Consider the following 15559-nt stretch of genomic DNA (forward strand, 5'->3'; position numbering starts at 1 on the left):
GTAATTCAGCCGTAATTCACAGATCATTTCGTTTCTCCTAGTGAGTCATTCAGCTGCAAATCAAATTATCGACTATACACATGATACTGTAAGAAATATTTCTCCTGTAAAATTGTCGTGACAAATCTCTCGACGTTCTGGTACCTGTAGGCGATAACCTGCAGGCATTGTGCGTTACCTGTCCTGTATGTCGTACGAAGATTTATTTCGCGCGTTTGTTACCGATTGCCGGATTTATCTTGAAACAGTGATTTCAATTTACCATTTCCAGGCGTTGCGGAACAGAGCGAGAAAGGCAAGGATCAATAGAAAGCCTAACTTGGGCGACATAAAACCAGGAAGCATAATCGAGAACATCGCACATACTCGCAGGTAAGCCGACACTTGTACATCGTTCGTTAACGTATATTCGCATTCTTCGCGAATATACCAAGAATTTTCTAGGAATTCCATTCGAATCGACGCTGGTTAAGGGAGAAAATGGATGTAAATTTTGTAGAAAAATTTCTAGAATTAACAGGCACTTATAATCGAGTCGAAAGCTTAAAGAATTCTTATCATTTCGAGGGTAAAAAAAAAAAAAAAAAAAATAAACAGAAAAGAAATTTATAATAAACGATGAATTAATCGCATCGTATCGTATTTAAATTCGTCGAGAAAATTCGAAGAAGAATCGTCGCCGATACTTCGTTGATAATTGGAATAATCTCCACAGCATGTGTTTCACATTGCATGTATGCACTCTGTTGCATGTTCTGTTGTACAAGAGAGAAGCAACGCGGCTTTATAATTCATACTTGTATTTATAGCCACGTTCTTATACCACCAATTTGTAGAACGTCTCCTACGCGCGTTGCACGAGCACATAATTTCGAACAAAGGAGTCTCGAACATAAATAAGCGATCCTTTAGGAGAGAGTGAACGATTATCCGACAAAGAGATGATAGCATTGAACTGCTGACGCTTTTCAACGACGTTCGCGATAAACAAAACGTCTGTTGACGGTTCTTCTAATGTCCCTAACGACGAGCAGTTGAATGTGTGATCTCTCGGCACACGCCGCGCGTAAGGAATCGATATTCAATTTCTACGATTTCGCGTGGTAGATCGGAAAACGTTGTTGAATAGTTATATTCGTGAAGGTGTCGCATAAGACGGCCCCGTCGAGAACGAGCGAAGAAGAACTAGCCTCATTTCGAATGTGTCGCGTGCTCCTCGAGCGAGTCACTTTTTTTCAATTGTCCCACGTGTAGTAACTCTTGCATTCCAACGAGAGACAATATCTCACGAAGATTGCGAGCGTGTCGGCGAGAGTACGTCGCTGTAAGACGAAAGATGGTGCGTGAAAGAAAGGCGTGTAAAAAGAGGAGAGAGGCTAAGGCGTAGTTAAGCCCGGAGCATCTTCGTATAATACGCTTTTCTCACGCGCAGGCTTCATTTCCGTTATACCCGGGGTCGGTGTACTTGCCTTGAATAGCCAACAAGTTCGCCTCGATTTAATTGCCGGCTTTTGTGCTCGCCTCTTCCCAACGGCCGTACGTTTGTTCATCGATGAGAACCGTACAGAAGAAATCGTTTTCCTCCTTTGCCAGCGGACTGAAAGGCATGTAGCCTTGTCTGCCAGTGAAGATGATTTAATACCCGCCTCATCATTTTTCCTTTCTTCGGATGGAAATCCATCTTCCGGACGAGTGGCGACTTAACTTTCGTTGCCCCTGTCTCAGCTTACACTTTCAACTTGCACTTCAACGCTGTCGTGGATGTACAGTTGCTCGCCGATAAAGCAGCGAGAATTCAAAGGACTTTCAAGTCAAACGTTTCGAATTGATCGGATTAGAAAGGGATGCTTTGTAAATATACATGTATACGTAAAACTTAAATTTTCAAGATCATGTTTTTTACGTACTTTTTCTCACCAGCTACACACGATATAAAAAATAAAAAATACACAGTTGTATAAAAAAAAAAAAGACATCAATGAGCTTGGAAAAAAAAGATTCTCTATCTACATTGACTTTTCGATGCCATTCATGTTGGGTAACAAAAATTTTCTGCATTATCACAATTCGAAAAAATATTTAGGTGGCCTCATTTAAATGGACCATTTTGTTTGTGTATATGTATGCACAAACTAGGTAGGTAATTTAATGGTATTAATAATGATTCCCACGCTTGGCTGATTATTGTTTATACGTTCCTCTTAGGTTCCTACTATTTCACATAGCACCATCATCGATAAATTAGATTTAGATGTTTCCAGCAACAGCCATATTTTGGCTATGCAACCGTATCTTTTCCCCCGAGTCCCATACATTCAGCATAATCTCGAGCCTGCGTCCGAAATCCGCACAACTCTCTACCGTCTCCTACTCTTGTGTCGTTAACATTAGCATCGATATATCTTTACGTAAACCGTGTATACTGGCCATATATGCTTTCTGCACTTGTCCTGGTTACGAAAAACAAATGGCCCCTTTTTCATTAGAAAACGTTTCAAATTAGATCGCTGCGCGTAGCTAACAGCTATATGAACATATAAACGAGCAGGCAACGATGCAAATTCAATTATATACATATATATACGTAAAGTCAAATATCGATTCTATTGTATATAAAATTAATTTTGGAAATATACCGTTTGTAACTACAAAATCGTTAATCGGTTCGGAAAAGTCGCGAAGCTGGTAGAACTGGTCGTTCAGATCGAGCGCTAAGTCATTCGCCAATCCAGTTCCTACGAAATTGGATCCCCGATAATCCGATTGTACGCAGCGGATAGCAAATGTTCATATTAATCCACGCATGAAATTACTTGATAAGTTCAGCTTTTAGCTGAGTCTGGGCTGAGACAATAGGCCAGAAGACGTGCGTAATTCGTTTCGAATTGCGCCGCAAGATTGAACGTCTGCCGCAGGAGTAATTCTAAATTGCTCCCATCCGATAATTGTATTACCCGTTTTCGATCAATCGGGAACGTGCCAGTTGAAATATCAAAGGTCCGTGCCATTCCCTCGGTCGGAAAAGAATTACCTTTCCGAGTTTCATTTTAGCTGAAACGCGGCCTACACGATCCCCATGAATCGCGAAGGGCGCATTCAACGAAGTAAAAGCCAGGTTCTTTGTTCGTGGCAAAGTTCCGAACGAAGTCGCGAGCGCAGGCGTAGTCGCTTTGTGCATGATAGATTAACTTTGCCTCTTTGCCGGATTAATGCCGGCGCGTCGCCGAAGAATACTAAAAGCATGCTAAGTGTAGAAGCTTTTTTTTAGAGGCTTTTGACTAAGATCACGTAGTGGGTATTCTGTGGCAAGGTTTGCGGAGACGGCGCTGGGGGCGGCAGCACTCGTCGCTCCTGGCATGGAGGAGCCGACGAACACCGCGTCAGGAAGCAACGAAGACGAGGACGAGACGCCCCTTGATCCTGTCGTGGTCATCTCGAACGATAAGAGCACCGAGTTTTTTTTGGCCACCGTCGTCGAGGAAGCAGCGTAAGAGTCCAATAAAATTCTTTTATCATCCGTATCGACGGACGAACGTTCGCAAGTTTCGTTGCTTTGCAATTTCTCTTCCTTTTTTCGCGGAAACTCATAACGAGCAGTGAAAGCGATACTTGTACGACAAATAGGTGGAAGATCGTGAAGAAAAACATGTCGATCCGTCTTTTTTTTCTTTTTTTTTTTTCTTTGAGACAGAGAATACGAAATTAGAGTCGTTGAAAGTGTCCCGAGTAAATTAACGAGAGTAGAAAAAAATAATGAAGCAACAGTCGGCTAAAATCAATTAGTATTCATAACCAACGGCGTACAACGAACAAAGAAAGAATACCATTTTCTTGTTCGTTGGAGGAAATGAATTTTCGATTACTTTGTGAAGCGAGAGCAGGTTTCGAGTTTCTTAATTAATCAGATTCACCAATGACGTTCTTATTTGGCACTGTTTTGCGCCGTGTCTCTCTTTTAAAATTCCTCGCTAGCTGCTTGCTAATTGGGCTTCGTCTCACGTTGCGACAAAGTGCAAACCGACCGGTGAAAGAAAAGGGGCTGAATTGCATTTTCCGCATAAGAGTTGCACGAAAGGAAGCTTGGATTTTTTATATTGCCTACGAGTCGATAATTCATTGGCGTAAAGAATTACTCGTCGACACATTCGATAAAAATAGGAACAAAACACCAATAAACTCGGTCCACTGTGAAATCGATTCGTTTGTTTGTGGAGTGTCCACTGGTCCAGCAAGTTGGAGTAGTAACTATATCGATTGAACGCGGAAGACGCGGTCTCGATCGATGCATGCCTTCGTTTGCGGTAACGAAACGTAAGTGGAAAAAGGAAAAAGACGGGCAGTCACATCGCTGGCACAATGGAATAGGTAACGAATAGGAAGAAGGGACGACAAATGATTCGATTTCTTCGGTTTGCCGGCGGTGAACGTGGAGGAGCGCTAGCGTAAGTATACCTATTCAAGATGTTCAAGACGAATCTCGTGCAAGGACGATAGATACCTATTCGCTACGCTGTAGGAGAGCTTCGGAATACGCTGACTAATCGTAAGATAGATACGTGTTGATCCGCGTGTATGCGAACATGCAGTGTACTGATATCTTTGAGACTAATCGCCGAGAGCGGTTGCATCTACACGGTACAATTACACAGGCAGATTTGTTGTTCAGCCGTACGTACATACAGCCATACGCGGACAGCGCGTTAATGCCCGCGCTATTGTTCGACTAATCAAACGTTTTCGAACGAGATGAACTAACTTGCCCGAGAACTAATTTCTCATCGGTGGGTTGCGTTTTGACAGCGAACGCGAACGTTCGTCTCTGTAGCCATACTACACGAAACAACGCTTTTTTGCTCGCAGGGAGGAAGGGGGGAGGGCATAATTACAAACAAACAAACAGCGATCGAACACGCTATACCGACGTTGTGTAGAAGTGCTGCTGATTACTTGAATTGCAGTTGTCGTTTCAGCGCAGTGGCTCAAGCTCAGCTGGGTGGAACGCAGAATGCCAGAAAGGATTCTGGATATGACGGCGCAGCGAGCAGCACGGTGATTCACGAGCCGCTAGAAACGAATTCCAGCCCGAGTCCGAACCCACGAATCACCTCGGCCCCGTCGTCCTCCACATCTTCGTCGCCGCCTCCGAAAAGTGCGCCGGCGAGCCAGGCCTCGCAGCCGAAGAAGAACGGCGCCGAAACGAACAAGCAAGAATTAAAGAGGCTCAAGAGCGCCGGGTCCCTTCTTCCTCTTCAACTTGCACGAACGCCAAGCGTTCTGTCTGGTTCGTCTGCCTGCAAGAAGGACAAAAAAAATGCCGTTTCGGGCTCTCGGTTCACGATATACAAGGCCAACAAGGCGAGTAAGAAAAAACGGGAGAAAAGCTCCGCAAAGAAGGAGCGCAAAGCTACGAAAACGCTGGCTATCGTGTTAGGTACGTTTTTGCTCGTCCTGCTCCTTCTTCCCGTCAAGTAGAGTATCCATTTCTCTGTTGCAGGTGTATTTTTAATCTGTTGGCTGCCGTTCTTCACCTGCAACATCATGGACGCAATTTGCACAAAGCTGACGGTAAACTGTCAACCGGGTGTCACAGCCTTCATCGTGACATCTTGGCTAGGCTACATGAACAGCTTCGTAAATCCCGTGATTTACACTGTGTTCAATCCCGAGTTTCGCAAAGCTTTTCATAAACTGGTCAGCTTCTAGACGAGTCACTTCAGTTGAAGCGGCGTTTGTCTTGAAAGGAGGAACACAACGAGATATTGGACAATCGAACAGCTCAACACTTGTCCCGGCGAAAGGTATTTATCGTATTCGCGGACCTCTTTTCGTAAACGCGCCGTCTCTTGTAGATAGGACGCTCTGAAAAGCCAACGACCTCCTCTTGTCCATCCGATCGAATTACGTTGAAGAATTCCAGCCACCGACTCCACCGAGTAATCACCGTCGCGAAACGAAACAGTAACGAAAACCGAATCGAAGCTTTTTACGAACGGAATTACATTGCGCACTTTTTACTTGTTGTTTATCAGAAAAAAAAAAATCAAACCATCGTTAATACCCTTAGCACCCTTGCATCCATCTATCGCGCGTCATTGTTCGAGTCTCCGACGATATCGAACCGGAGGCAATGTGCATCGATGTTAGAGCTGAACTACCAAATAAATATTTAAGCTAACTGTAAGTAGTCGAGTAAATGGTAGGGAAACGTACACGTAGGGAACGAAGACGAGCGTTACGATGGTTGATGCGTTGAACGCGTTCAAAATCGCGTTCCCTTTCCATTCCGAAGTAAACTGGCTGCATAAATAACGGAAGCGGTGAAAAGAAGAGAAAGGAATTGCAGCACGTACACGTTATAGCGGTGAACATCAGGTTGAAATACAAAATCGATGGAATGCGCGTCTGATAAGTGAGAACCATATATATTTATATATACTTTGTTGGATATTAAATATACCGTGGCAGTATTATCGTAGCTCGTAAGGTATAGCGACATTTTCTGGCTCAAAGCGAAGGAACCGAATTTGTCAGTTTGACAGAACCCTGACAAACTGTTACACGTTCAGTACACCCGTGCGTCGCGGTCTAATCTCACCGTCTTTGTAAGTATTACGTATGACTATCCGGACACGAAGCATCGTCTTTTCTTCGTATCGTTTCGAGACTCTTGTGTCGCGGCGTTCTAGCATGCGAGAAGATCGATGAACAGGCTCCCGAAGTTCTCGCGAGTCTTTGAATTTTTCGCGAGTTCTACAAATCCACGAGAAAGACAAAGGTTGTGCAAGCTTTGGAATCGTGTTTCTCGATTTTTCAAAATTCATTCGTGCGAAGGGGGACGAGAGAATTCGAGTGGGTCTGTCGAACGTGTTCGATGCATACCGTGCCATTTCTACTACCGAGTCTTTTTTATCATTTAAAACATCGACGATAGAGACTATATTTTCTACTACGTACACGCTCAGCTACAGGATTTAAATTTTGCACGATATTCCACGCGAGAGAGAGAGAGAGAGAGAGAGAAATTCTCGAAAGATCCTCGATGCAGCCGTCTTTCCTCCGATTTCCTTTAAGCGTTTCTTCAATGTGGAACGTACGGAAATTATTTGCTCGTTTTTGTCCCCTCCCTGTCGATCATTTTTGCGTTACGAGTGCCATATGTTGCACTCGTAATCAAGATTTGCGTATTGTCTTTGACGCGTTAACTGCATGGAACGTTCGCGTTCAACTCTGGGAAAACGAAAATCGATGGCAAAAAAAAGGCGTCCGCTCCCGCTTTTGCCTCACCCCTGGCTCCAAGTGTCCAGAGGGATTCCTCGTAAAGATCGCCATTGTACGCTCGTGACGCGTTCGACAGAGTCGAAACCCGAAACACGGTCGATGCACGCGCAAAACACCCGCATCGGCTCCGCTTCGTGTTCTATCTCCATGAACGTCTGTAATGTTTCCGGCGTCCGAATTTTTAAACATATCAATACAAGTACGAAGCATGATACGTAGCCGTATACTGGCATCCGAGACGCGCTTACCGAGCATGTGTATGTGTGTTAGATGGGCCACGCAAAGTCGAAAATACTAGGGAACGTGAAACGTTGCCGTCAAAAGAAAAAAAGAAAAAAAAAAAAACGCATAGTCTCGCGCGACCCGCGATCCTGCAATAACGTTTACAATCAAAGCTTTTTACTCTATGAGTTCTATACACGAGTCTTTCACGTCGTGTCGCGTAACCCTGAAATTTCTTGAATGTATATTTGTACATAATTAGTAGAGATGATTAACAAATTACACGAGTCGTGCAATCGGTTGTAAGGCGACGCGCGTCTAAATGCACGCGATTGCCCGCTAAGACTTAGGTATCACAATTACTAAACGTTAGGAGTAACGATAATGTGTATCGCTATACCTTCTCTGGATGAATTGTGATAAAGCTTTGTTACGTAATGTTTACCCGGTGACCTGGGTAAATTTTCTAGTTTGGCAGCTTTTCTCAATTCTGTTTCGCTACAGATTCTTCTTTGAGAAGCATCATTTTAAAAATGATCGTTTTTAAAATGAGAAGTCAATCGGGAGACATTATACAGTGTACCTTTATTATTTTTTTGTTTTTTTTTTCAAGAAAAAGGTTATATTAAAAAATTTCTTTTTTCACGTCACGAAGATATTAGATATTAATATTTCATTGCTACCGTGATATAATTTATCAGATGAAATGGAATCGAGTACAACAAAATTTGAATCATATAGATTATTTGTACTGTTAGTACATATTTGCTTATTGGCGTTTTCGCACAAACACTCGATAATCGCCGGGCACACCAAACAACTGTGCTTACGAATGTTTGTTAATGTCTGTAACTCTTTCGATCTTCTCCGATTGATTTCTTGTTTCAGCGACAAAATGGACCTTATGTTTGAGAAACAGTGGCAAAATAGTCAAAATTGGGGGAAGCCGCCTAACCTAGAAGTTTACCATTGTAACCTGTTACAAGATTTGATTCACCGATAATTTACGATGTGAAACGAATCGTTAAACAGACCGATGTTTTTATTTTCCAACTTTCTCGTCATTCATCGAATTGAACGTAAATCGACCGAGAGAAACGAAGTCTGCATTGTATCGGCGGGTTGAACTGCGGTATTAAAGCGCCGCGTTATTTTCGGTTTGCATGATTCTCTTAATTTGCGTAACTTTTTTCGTAACTTAAATCTCATAAACCGGCAGAGCTACGTAAATCCGTTTTGTTATAGCAAATAAAATCCTCGCCGACGGACCGGGAACTTTATGTCCTTCCATAATGCCGTAACGAACTTTTCGCTCAGTTATTCCGAGCCGGTAAAATTACAGCCGGGCGCCGATTCGCGACAGATCATGCCACGTGCCATTTTACACCACCGGTTATTTATTGGCAAAGTTCCTTCGTTCTCGGTCGTTAACAACAAAGATAACGGCGAAACTTTGCGCCAGCGGTCACCGAATCATCTGGAAACTATCCGCAGATTTCTTTTTTTTCCATTCGCGAGGGAATCGTCGTCGAGAGACAAACACCGACCAAAGCTTTTTCTTTAAACACTCTGCGATTAACCACCGACAACAGGAAAAGGACTCCGGTTGAGCCACGTATGTTTCTGCGTTGAGCGAAAAATCAACAAGCATTTTCTTTCGACGTAATGCACGTGAAAATGCGTTATAAAGTTTCTTACTGATCCTGCTAAGATTGCTGTATTTTTCTAACCCCGATACATTCCCTTCTCTGTATATAAATGTGTATGTACTTACACAACACACGCACACACACACACACACACACACACACATACGCGCGCGCGCGCGATACAATGTATCTGTGTTTTAACGACACAATACGAGGATAGCGCTGTACATCTATGTAAATATATATCAAAACGATAAAGAACGCGGGCGTATACGAATCGACTGTTAGATGCTCGTCTCGAAGTTTCCGGCGATTCTAATTCTAACCTGAATCACGGGAACTCTCGAGAACACGTAGGAGGCCAGTTTCTACCTCCTCGAGACGCGAGAGGCTGAAAAAAAAAAAAGGAACGCATGAAACAAATACAAGTAAGTGTCCATTAAGAAATGTGTCGTTTCCGTGCGAGAGAAAACTCCGTTTTTCCTATGAATTTCTTAATTACTACTACGAATGGTCTATACAGGGCATAGATGTAAGAGATAAATCTTTAATTTGCCGAGATTAACTATAAGCGAAACGAATTAAGTGGAAAAGGAAACTGAATATTCAAAATGCTGTATGTACTGATGGCAATACTTATACATATTCACACGCGAGAGGAACACACGGGACACAGACACGATTAATCAGAGATAAAAGAAAATCGAATACACACGGACACTCGTCGAAATCAATAAAAACATAGTATAAATCAGTGTCCTCGAGTTTTCATTTCACTAGCTCCAGCTCCGCGAAGGTGAAAATGAGAAAGGTAAGTGCCGGGATGTTAAATTGAGTTCCGCTATCTTTCCGGTATAGAAAACACTTGCCTCTGCAGATTTTTAGAGAACAATGGAAGCCGAAAAGTCGGATGTCCTCGTGGTATTTGTTCGAGTCGGTGCAATCCACAGTGGCAATGGTCATGGACCAGCAAGTACGAACGAGTTGGTCAAATTGAATCTACCACGAAATCGTTTCGCGTCGACTTTTACGTATATCTCTGAAATAGAGAACGCTTTCTACAATGGTAAGAAAAAAGATGTGGAACGACGATCTCTGAAATAACCTGCCTGAAAAAATACGATACATCAAATAACCGCGGCAGCTCAGATAACGTACGAGGCGTTAATGGTATTATATCGAAGTAAATATTGAACGGTGACAAAAAGTATAATGTGTTATAGACAATGGATTGAATCGGACGGGAGAAGAAGACGGAAAACGGATTCGGTAAAATTACTGATGATCCTATTACATATTTCTATCAACAGAAATGTTTATTTCCATTATGACAGCAAATTAAATTATAATGTTTACGGATTATATGCTATGAGATAGATTAAACTATGAAATAGATGTCTATGTATCCTAGAGTTTCTTAAACTTTGGTAGTTTGCTAAAATATTTCGTAATGATATAAATAAACACGCAGTTTCGAACGATGGCCACAGTTGCACGTTCACCATAAGTGTTGACCCAATTCGACCTATAATAGAGACGGTAAAATTATTTCGCTTCATTCATGAATAATCATAGTTATCCTACTTGCAGTTAAAGCATGTTTATAGCGACCATATTTACGAACTGAGAGTACTATATTGCTGAAACATTCTATAATTGCCGATGGAAGAAAAACATGTCGACAGGTCGCTAAGATCTCGCAATTATCTGCGATTGATCTGCAATTTTAGAAAAATTTTTCACAAATCACTCTGTTAAAACGTGACGATCGATACCGAAGCTTAAAATTTTTACGAGGTGTAGTCAGCTGCTAACAACAAACTTCCATCGTAAATACGTAACTCATGTTACAAGTATTTGAAACAAAATATGTTCTCGCATACTGATGGGAAAATTTTCCTGTAAAACGAGCCACCGAACTCGAATGCAGCAACTTTCCCAATACGTGCATCATGCAAGCTAGAACGTACCCACTCCACCAGAAGAGGTTTACCAACTTCTCGAGCTTCATACCGTATAAAGTAACAGACGCAAGAAATTTCGCGTTGAAAAAATTTCGACGCCGCAAACAAGATGGAAGTTTTATTCGTGAAAAGGAAATATTGCAAGTATAGCGAAACGTTGGGAATAGCGGTGGAATCTTTAAACGGGACACATTCGCCTCCTCTCCTAGAGATCCGCGCGATTATTTATTGAAAATTTACCTTGGAAAACGTAGGGAGCTGATACCGCGGCATCTCTGGCAAACTTAACCCCAATTTTGCAATGTCGAGATTCGTGGAGCGTGGGCTGGGACTAGTTGAGCGCAAAGTGTAACCTATCCCTCCGAAACCGCCTAGCTGTAACTGCGGTCCTGTGCAAACAACACGCGTTTCACGGATTACGCCGTCCGAGAGAGAAGCGGAAAAATCGCATTTGCTGATCAATGATGAAACAGGCGCGTAATTACGTACGATCGATGTACCTGTGGAATACGATTCACTCCTCGCCGGTTCAAACGTTCGCAGCTGACCTACATGTTGGAAATTCTGACCAAAGTTCAAAGTTGATATGCCAGTAGGAACGTCCGATGACAGGCTGTTGGATATGCCTCCAGATATTCCGGTGTTTATCCCCTCAGGTAAACTGTTGAATGTGCTTCCTACATGACTGCTCAGTACGCCCGAGGGCAGGCCGGAAGAGAAAGTCGTACCTGAAAAAAGAACGCGGCCGTGATGGAAAAAAACAGCTCGTTTCAGTTGACGAAGATATTTCGCGTTTCCTAATTTCCTCGACTTGGCAGATATTCGAAATTAATTAATCAACTTCTCGAGGTAAAAATGATATAACAGCAAAAAATTGAAAAGATGAAAAGGATGGTCTTTTCGATGATAGGAAGAAATCCATCGGAATTGAAGACCCACGCGAGAAGGATGGAAAGAGAAGAGGAACGAGTGGATGAAATTTTGAGAATTATAACTGGCTGAAGGTAGAAGCATCAAGCAGAAAGTGGGCTTCCCAATAAAGTTGACCGCGACTCGGCTCTTTCGCACTGGGATCTAGCAATAAAAGGGGTAAAAGATTAAATTTCTCTTAACGACGGGATGGCCTGGAGGCGAGTTTCTCTCGGCCATCGAATAACGATTTCGGTCTGAGCTTTATCGATTTATATGAAGAGGCTATACCTAACGGGAGGCTAGTGGACCTGGACGAGTCTTGAGCCACGAAAGCAGACATTCTTGGCAACGTTATCGGAATGTAGTTTATCGCCTGCATTGGCCGAGAAACCGCTGACAAAGTTGCAATCGGTATACTTGGCAGTGTCATCGTTGGCCTCTCGACTACCGTGGCTAATGGAACATGATTCGCAGTTTCCGATAGGGAAGTCTGTTGGAAAGGTAGATCACGGTTCGATTCCTGCTGCAGCAAATAGCTCAGCAGAGAACTCTGCAAATTGTTCTTCAGAGGGCCCTTTGATTCTTCTGAAAGTACGTAATTTAATACAGTGCCGGGGATCTTGTTGTTCGGGCTGTTATTCGATACATCTGAAAGTGCTTGGTTCAACGGCAGAATTTGCACGTTGCTTTTGATGCCGTTTTTCGCCTGTTGTGATAGCAGATAAGCAAGCAGAGACTGCTGAATCTTGTTCTTTAACCCATTGGAAAGGTAATAAGACGTTGTCGGTGAGGTAACTCTAGTCGGTTGAAATTCAATTGGAGGTACGGTTCTGCAAAGAAAACAGAAACAAATTGGAATAAAAAGACAAGAAAAAAGAAAAAGAGAAACGAAAAGCAAAGTTAATTCACTCGCACAGGATATCAGTTCAATGGATAGAAGTTCAACGGGATGAAATGCTCTAATAACTTTAGTTTCAGAAATGCATCTTGAATACGGTGTGATAGTGACAGAGGAAAGATCACGATCGATCAAGCAAGTAACAAGTCCTGACAGTATCATTACGTACTGTCGTCCAAAAGATATGATTGGAGATTCCGTGTCCATGACAGGTAAGGTAGCTTCGGTGGTCGGTAAATGAGCCAAGTTCGAAGGCTGCTTCCTGGTGGCCGAGGCGGCTGGTATCGTAGAAATTGTTGGAGTGGATACGCTGGTAGTAGCGGCGTCGGCCAGCTGAAAGCAATTACTAACTTTTATTAGAACTTTTAAGATTCGCGGTCGTTGCCTCATTCGTACGGATTCAGTTCCGAAGTTGTAAAAAGGTTACGGTACAGGTTGATTAAAAGTTTCTCAAGCGTCGGATCGAAGGTGTTTCACACCAAGCCAGGCTCCAACTGGATTTGCCACGAAGACGTCGACGAAGTAACGAACGAATCGGCAAAGTGATCGGTAAATCGTTATAAGCAGAAAAGACGGAAAGACAGAGCGAAATTATTGCTAAAACGGAGCGTTACGCTGCGTCGATAAAATTGAATACGACACGCTGTGATGTATGAAAAGTATATTTTGCTCACCGTATCGGGTTTCATGGTTGGCATTGTCGCCGTATACGAGAACGGAGCCATTTTCAGCTCGGAAGTCGTAGACGTATGAACCTGGGTGGTAACCGGGGTGGCAGAAGAGGCGGTAGATTGTTGCAACGGTTCGTGGGTGGTTGTCGAAGCCATCGACGGTGCCATCGTCGTCAATGCTTCCTCGTTCAATAGTAGAACGTTCTCGTACGGCGAAATAGGTGGCACAGCCACGTATCCTAGACCATGGTTTCCTGAATATCAGAGAAATTCTTCCTTACAATGCCAATTTTTCACCTATTTCGATTCGACGTGTCCCTGTGCTTTTGTAAGTAATGATTTCTTCGAAAAGGCACGAAAATAAAACCCTTAATAAACGACATCAGCTACTACAGCCTCTCTCTTAATTAGGGTGCTTACCGTGCTTCAAATACTCTGAATCTCTACCAAACGAATCGACCTGTTGCTGCCTTGATTGTTCTTTGTGAGACTCAATTGGTTTATCGTACACGTCAGCGAATCGAAAATCGTCACGGTAAGTTTGCCGATAGGAGGAATATCGATCATTTAACGGCTGATATTGAAATGGCCGCTCGTTTCTGTAAACCGTCCGATCTTTGTCTCCTTGGTACTTAAACGGCGTTCCATTTGCAAAGAACGACTGTCCATGGAAATCTGAAGCGTTTTTAAACGACGAAATGTTGTCATAAAATGGTTGATCTTTTAATAACGCGTAATCTCGTAACGACAATTGATCCTTGAAAGACAGCTGCTCAGAATGAGGGGGTAAGTCCTGTCTATACGGTCGATATCGATAAGGTTGGTGTTGTTGCGTTTTAAACGGTGGCTCTCGAAATGAATGATCGTGAGAAGATGGATACCAATCAGTCTCTTGATAAGGTGGAAAATCTTCCAAAGCACTGTATCTTCTTCCTTTCCTGTACGCGGCGACGACCACCACCGTAAGCGCGAATACGATCTGAAGAAATAAATAGATTTATTTATGATAATGTGCATTAATATCGGTTATTTACGATAAAACGAAAAAAACAAACGACTCACCAGTTTCTTCATTTCAGCCTCTTATGCGCTACGAAATGCGAAGAAGAAAATTGTAACAATCACGCGCAAAGATGGTCTGCGGTCGATCACTGCCATCAACTTTCTTATATAGTTAGGAAACGGGAGAAAAACCGTAACTCGCATCTTACCCACTTCTTCTCGTTTTGCGCGTCTTCCAGATCAGGTATGAAACTGGATCTGGTAAATCATGTATGTACACCGACGCCTTTCTCTTTCTATGACAGGTTCATTGCCAGATATACAATGGACCCGATATATTCCCCGTGCATATAAGGAATGCATATACGAACGTAGAACTTTGAGTGAAACTTTATATTTTACTGCGGTATTTGTATTTCGGGACAATTAAAAACCTAAGCAAGTTCCTTGTTTCACCGAAAAAGCAAAAAAGTACCATTTTTATAACGCGTATAACGAATAACGCGCCGTTCTTTAGGTTCTTTGATAATTTATGCTCGCTGTAAGCTCTCCTATTTCTGCTTTATGTTACGCAACTTTCCTTAGTAATTGTCAACGTCGAGGTTTTCTTTCGACCTTCGACGAAAGCTTTCAAATGAGGAGTTGGTAAAAGTGTTGCGATATTTGTCACGAGAAACATAAAAGAGGTACATGTCGATTTTTTAGAGGGCGATAGAATTGGTAATAAAAAATTATACGTCGACTTTCCTTTCGCTATAAAATGTTGATAACTTAAAATACAATGTCTAACTAATACAATAGAAATTAATATAGAAATTAAATTTAGACGTTTATTTATGAGTTTAATTAAATTTAGACGTTTATTTATGAGTTCAATTGATTATGAATTATATGCATGTATTAATTTTGAATACATTAATAGAGCATAGTAAGCCCGGTACAATATATTTAAATACCAGCTGT

The 15559-nt window shown here is 42.4% G+C and overlaps 2 protein-coding genes across 4 annotated transcripts in view; one reads left to right on the top strand and one right to left on the bottom strand.

The window, feature by feature from the left end:
- Window positions 1-9903, top strand: part of LOC122529169 (dopamine D2-like receptor) — a 162557-nt gene extending 152654 nt beyond the window's left edge. Inside the window, exons 5-8 of one of the 3 annotated variants that reach the window (XM_043654997.1) lie at window positions 272-372; window positions 3293-3487; window positions 4959-5431; window positions 5495-9903. In XM_043654997.1, the coding sequence (XP_043510932.1) occupies window positions 272-372; window positions 3293-3487; window positions 4959-5431; window positions 5495-5703 (978 nt within the window). In that variant the 3' untranslated portion in view covers window positions 5704-9903. The remainder of the gene's footprint in view (window positions 1-271; window positions 373-3292; window positions 3488-4958; window positions 5432-5494) is intronic. The other 2 variants (XM_043654998.1, XM_043654999.1) reach the window with 2 other exon arrangements.
- A 642-nt stretch (window positions 9904-10545) lies between these two features.
- LOC122529170 lies at window positions 10546-15355 on the bottom strand. Its single transcript, XM_043655001.1, has 8 exons — window positions 14657-15355; window positions 14015-14573; window positions 13598-13848; window positions 13093-13256; window positions 12314-12855; window positions 11614-11841; window positions 11354-11502; window positions 10546-10674 (listed from the first exon to the last, which is right to left on the bottom strand). Exons 1-8 carry the CDS (start codon window positions 14666-14668, stop codon window positions 10648-10650), a joined length of 1932 nt encoding a protein of 643 aa, XP_043510936.1. The 5' UTR covers window positions 14669-15355; the 3' UTR covers window positions 10546-10647.
- Between the last annotated feature and the right edge of the window lie 204 nt (window positions 15356-15559).

This window comes from Frieseomelitta varia, unplaced genomic scaffold (genome assembly GCF_011392965.1).
Source record: "Frieseomelitta varia isolate USP_RPSP 00005682 unplaced genomic scaffold, Fvar_1.2 scaffold_279, whole genome shotgun sequence".
Lineage (NCBI taxonomy): Eukaryota > Metazoa > Arthropoda > Insecta > Hymenoptera > Apidae > Frieseomelitta > Frieseomelitta varia.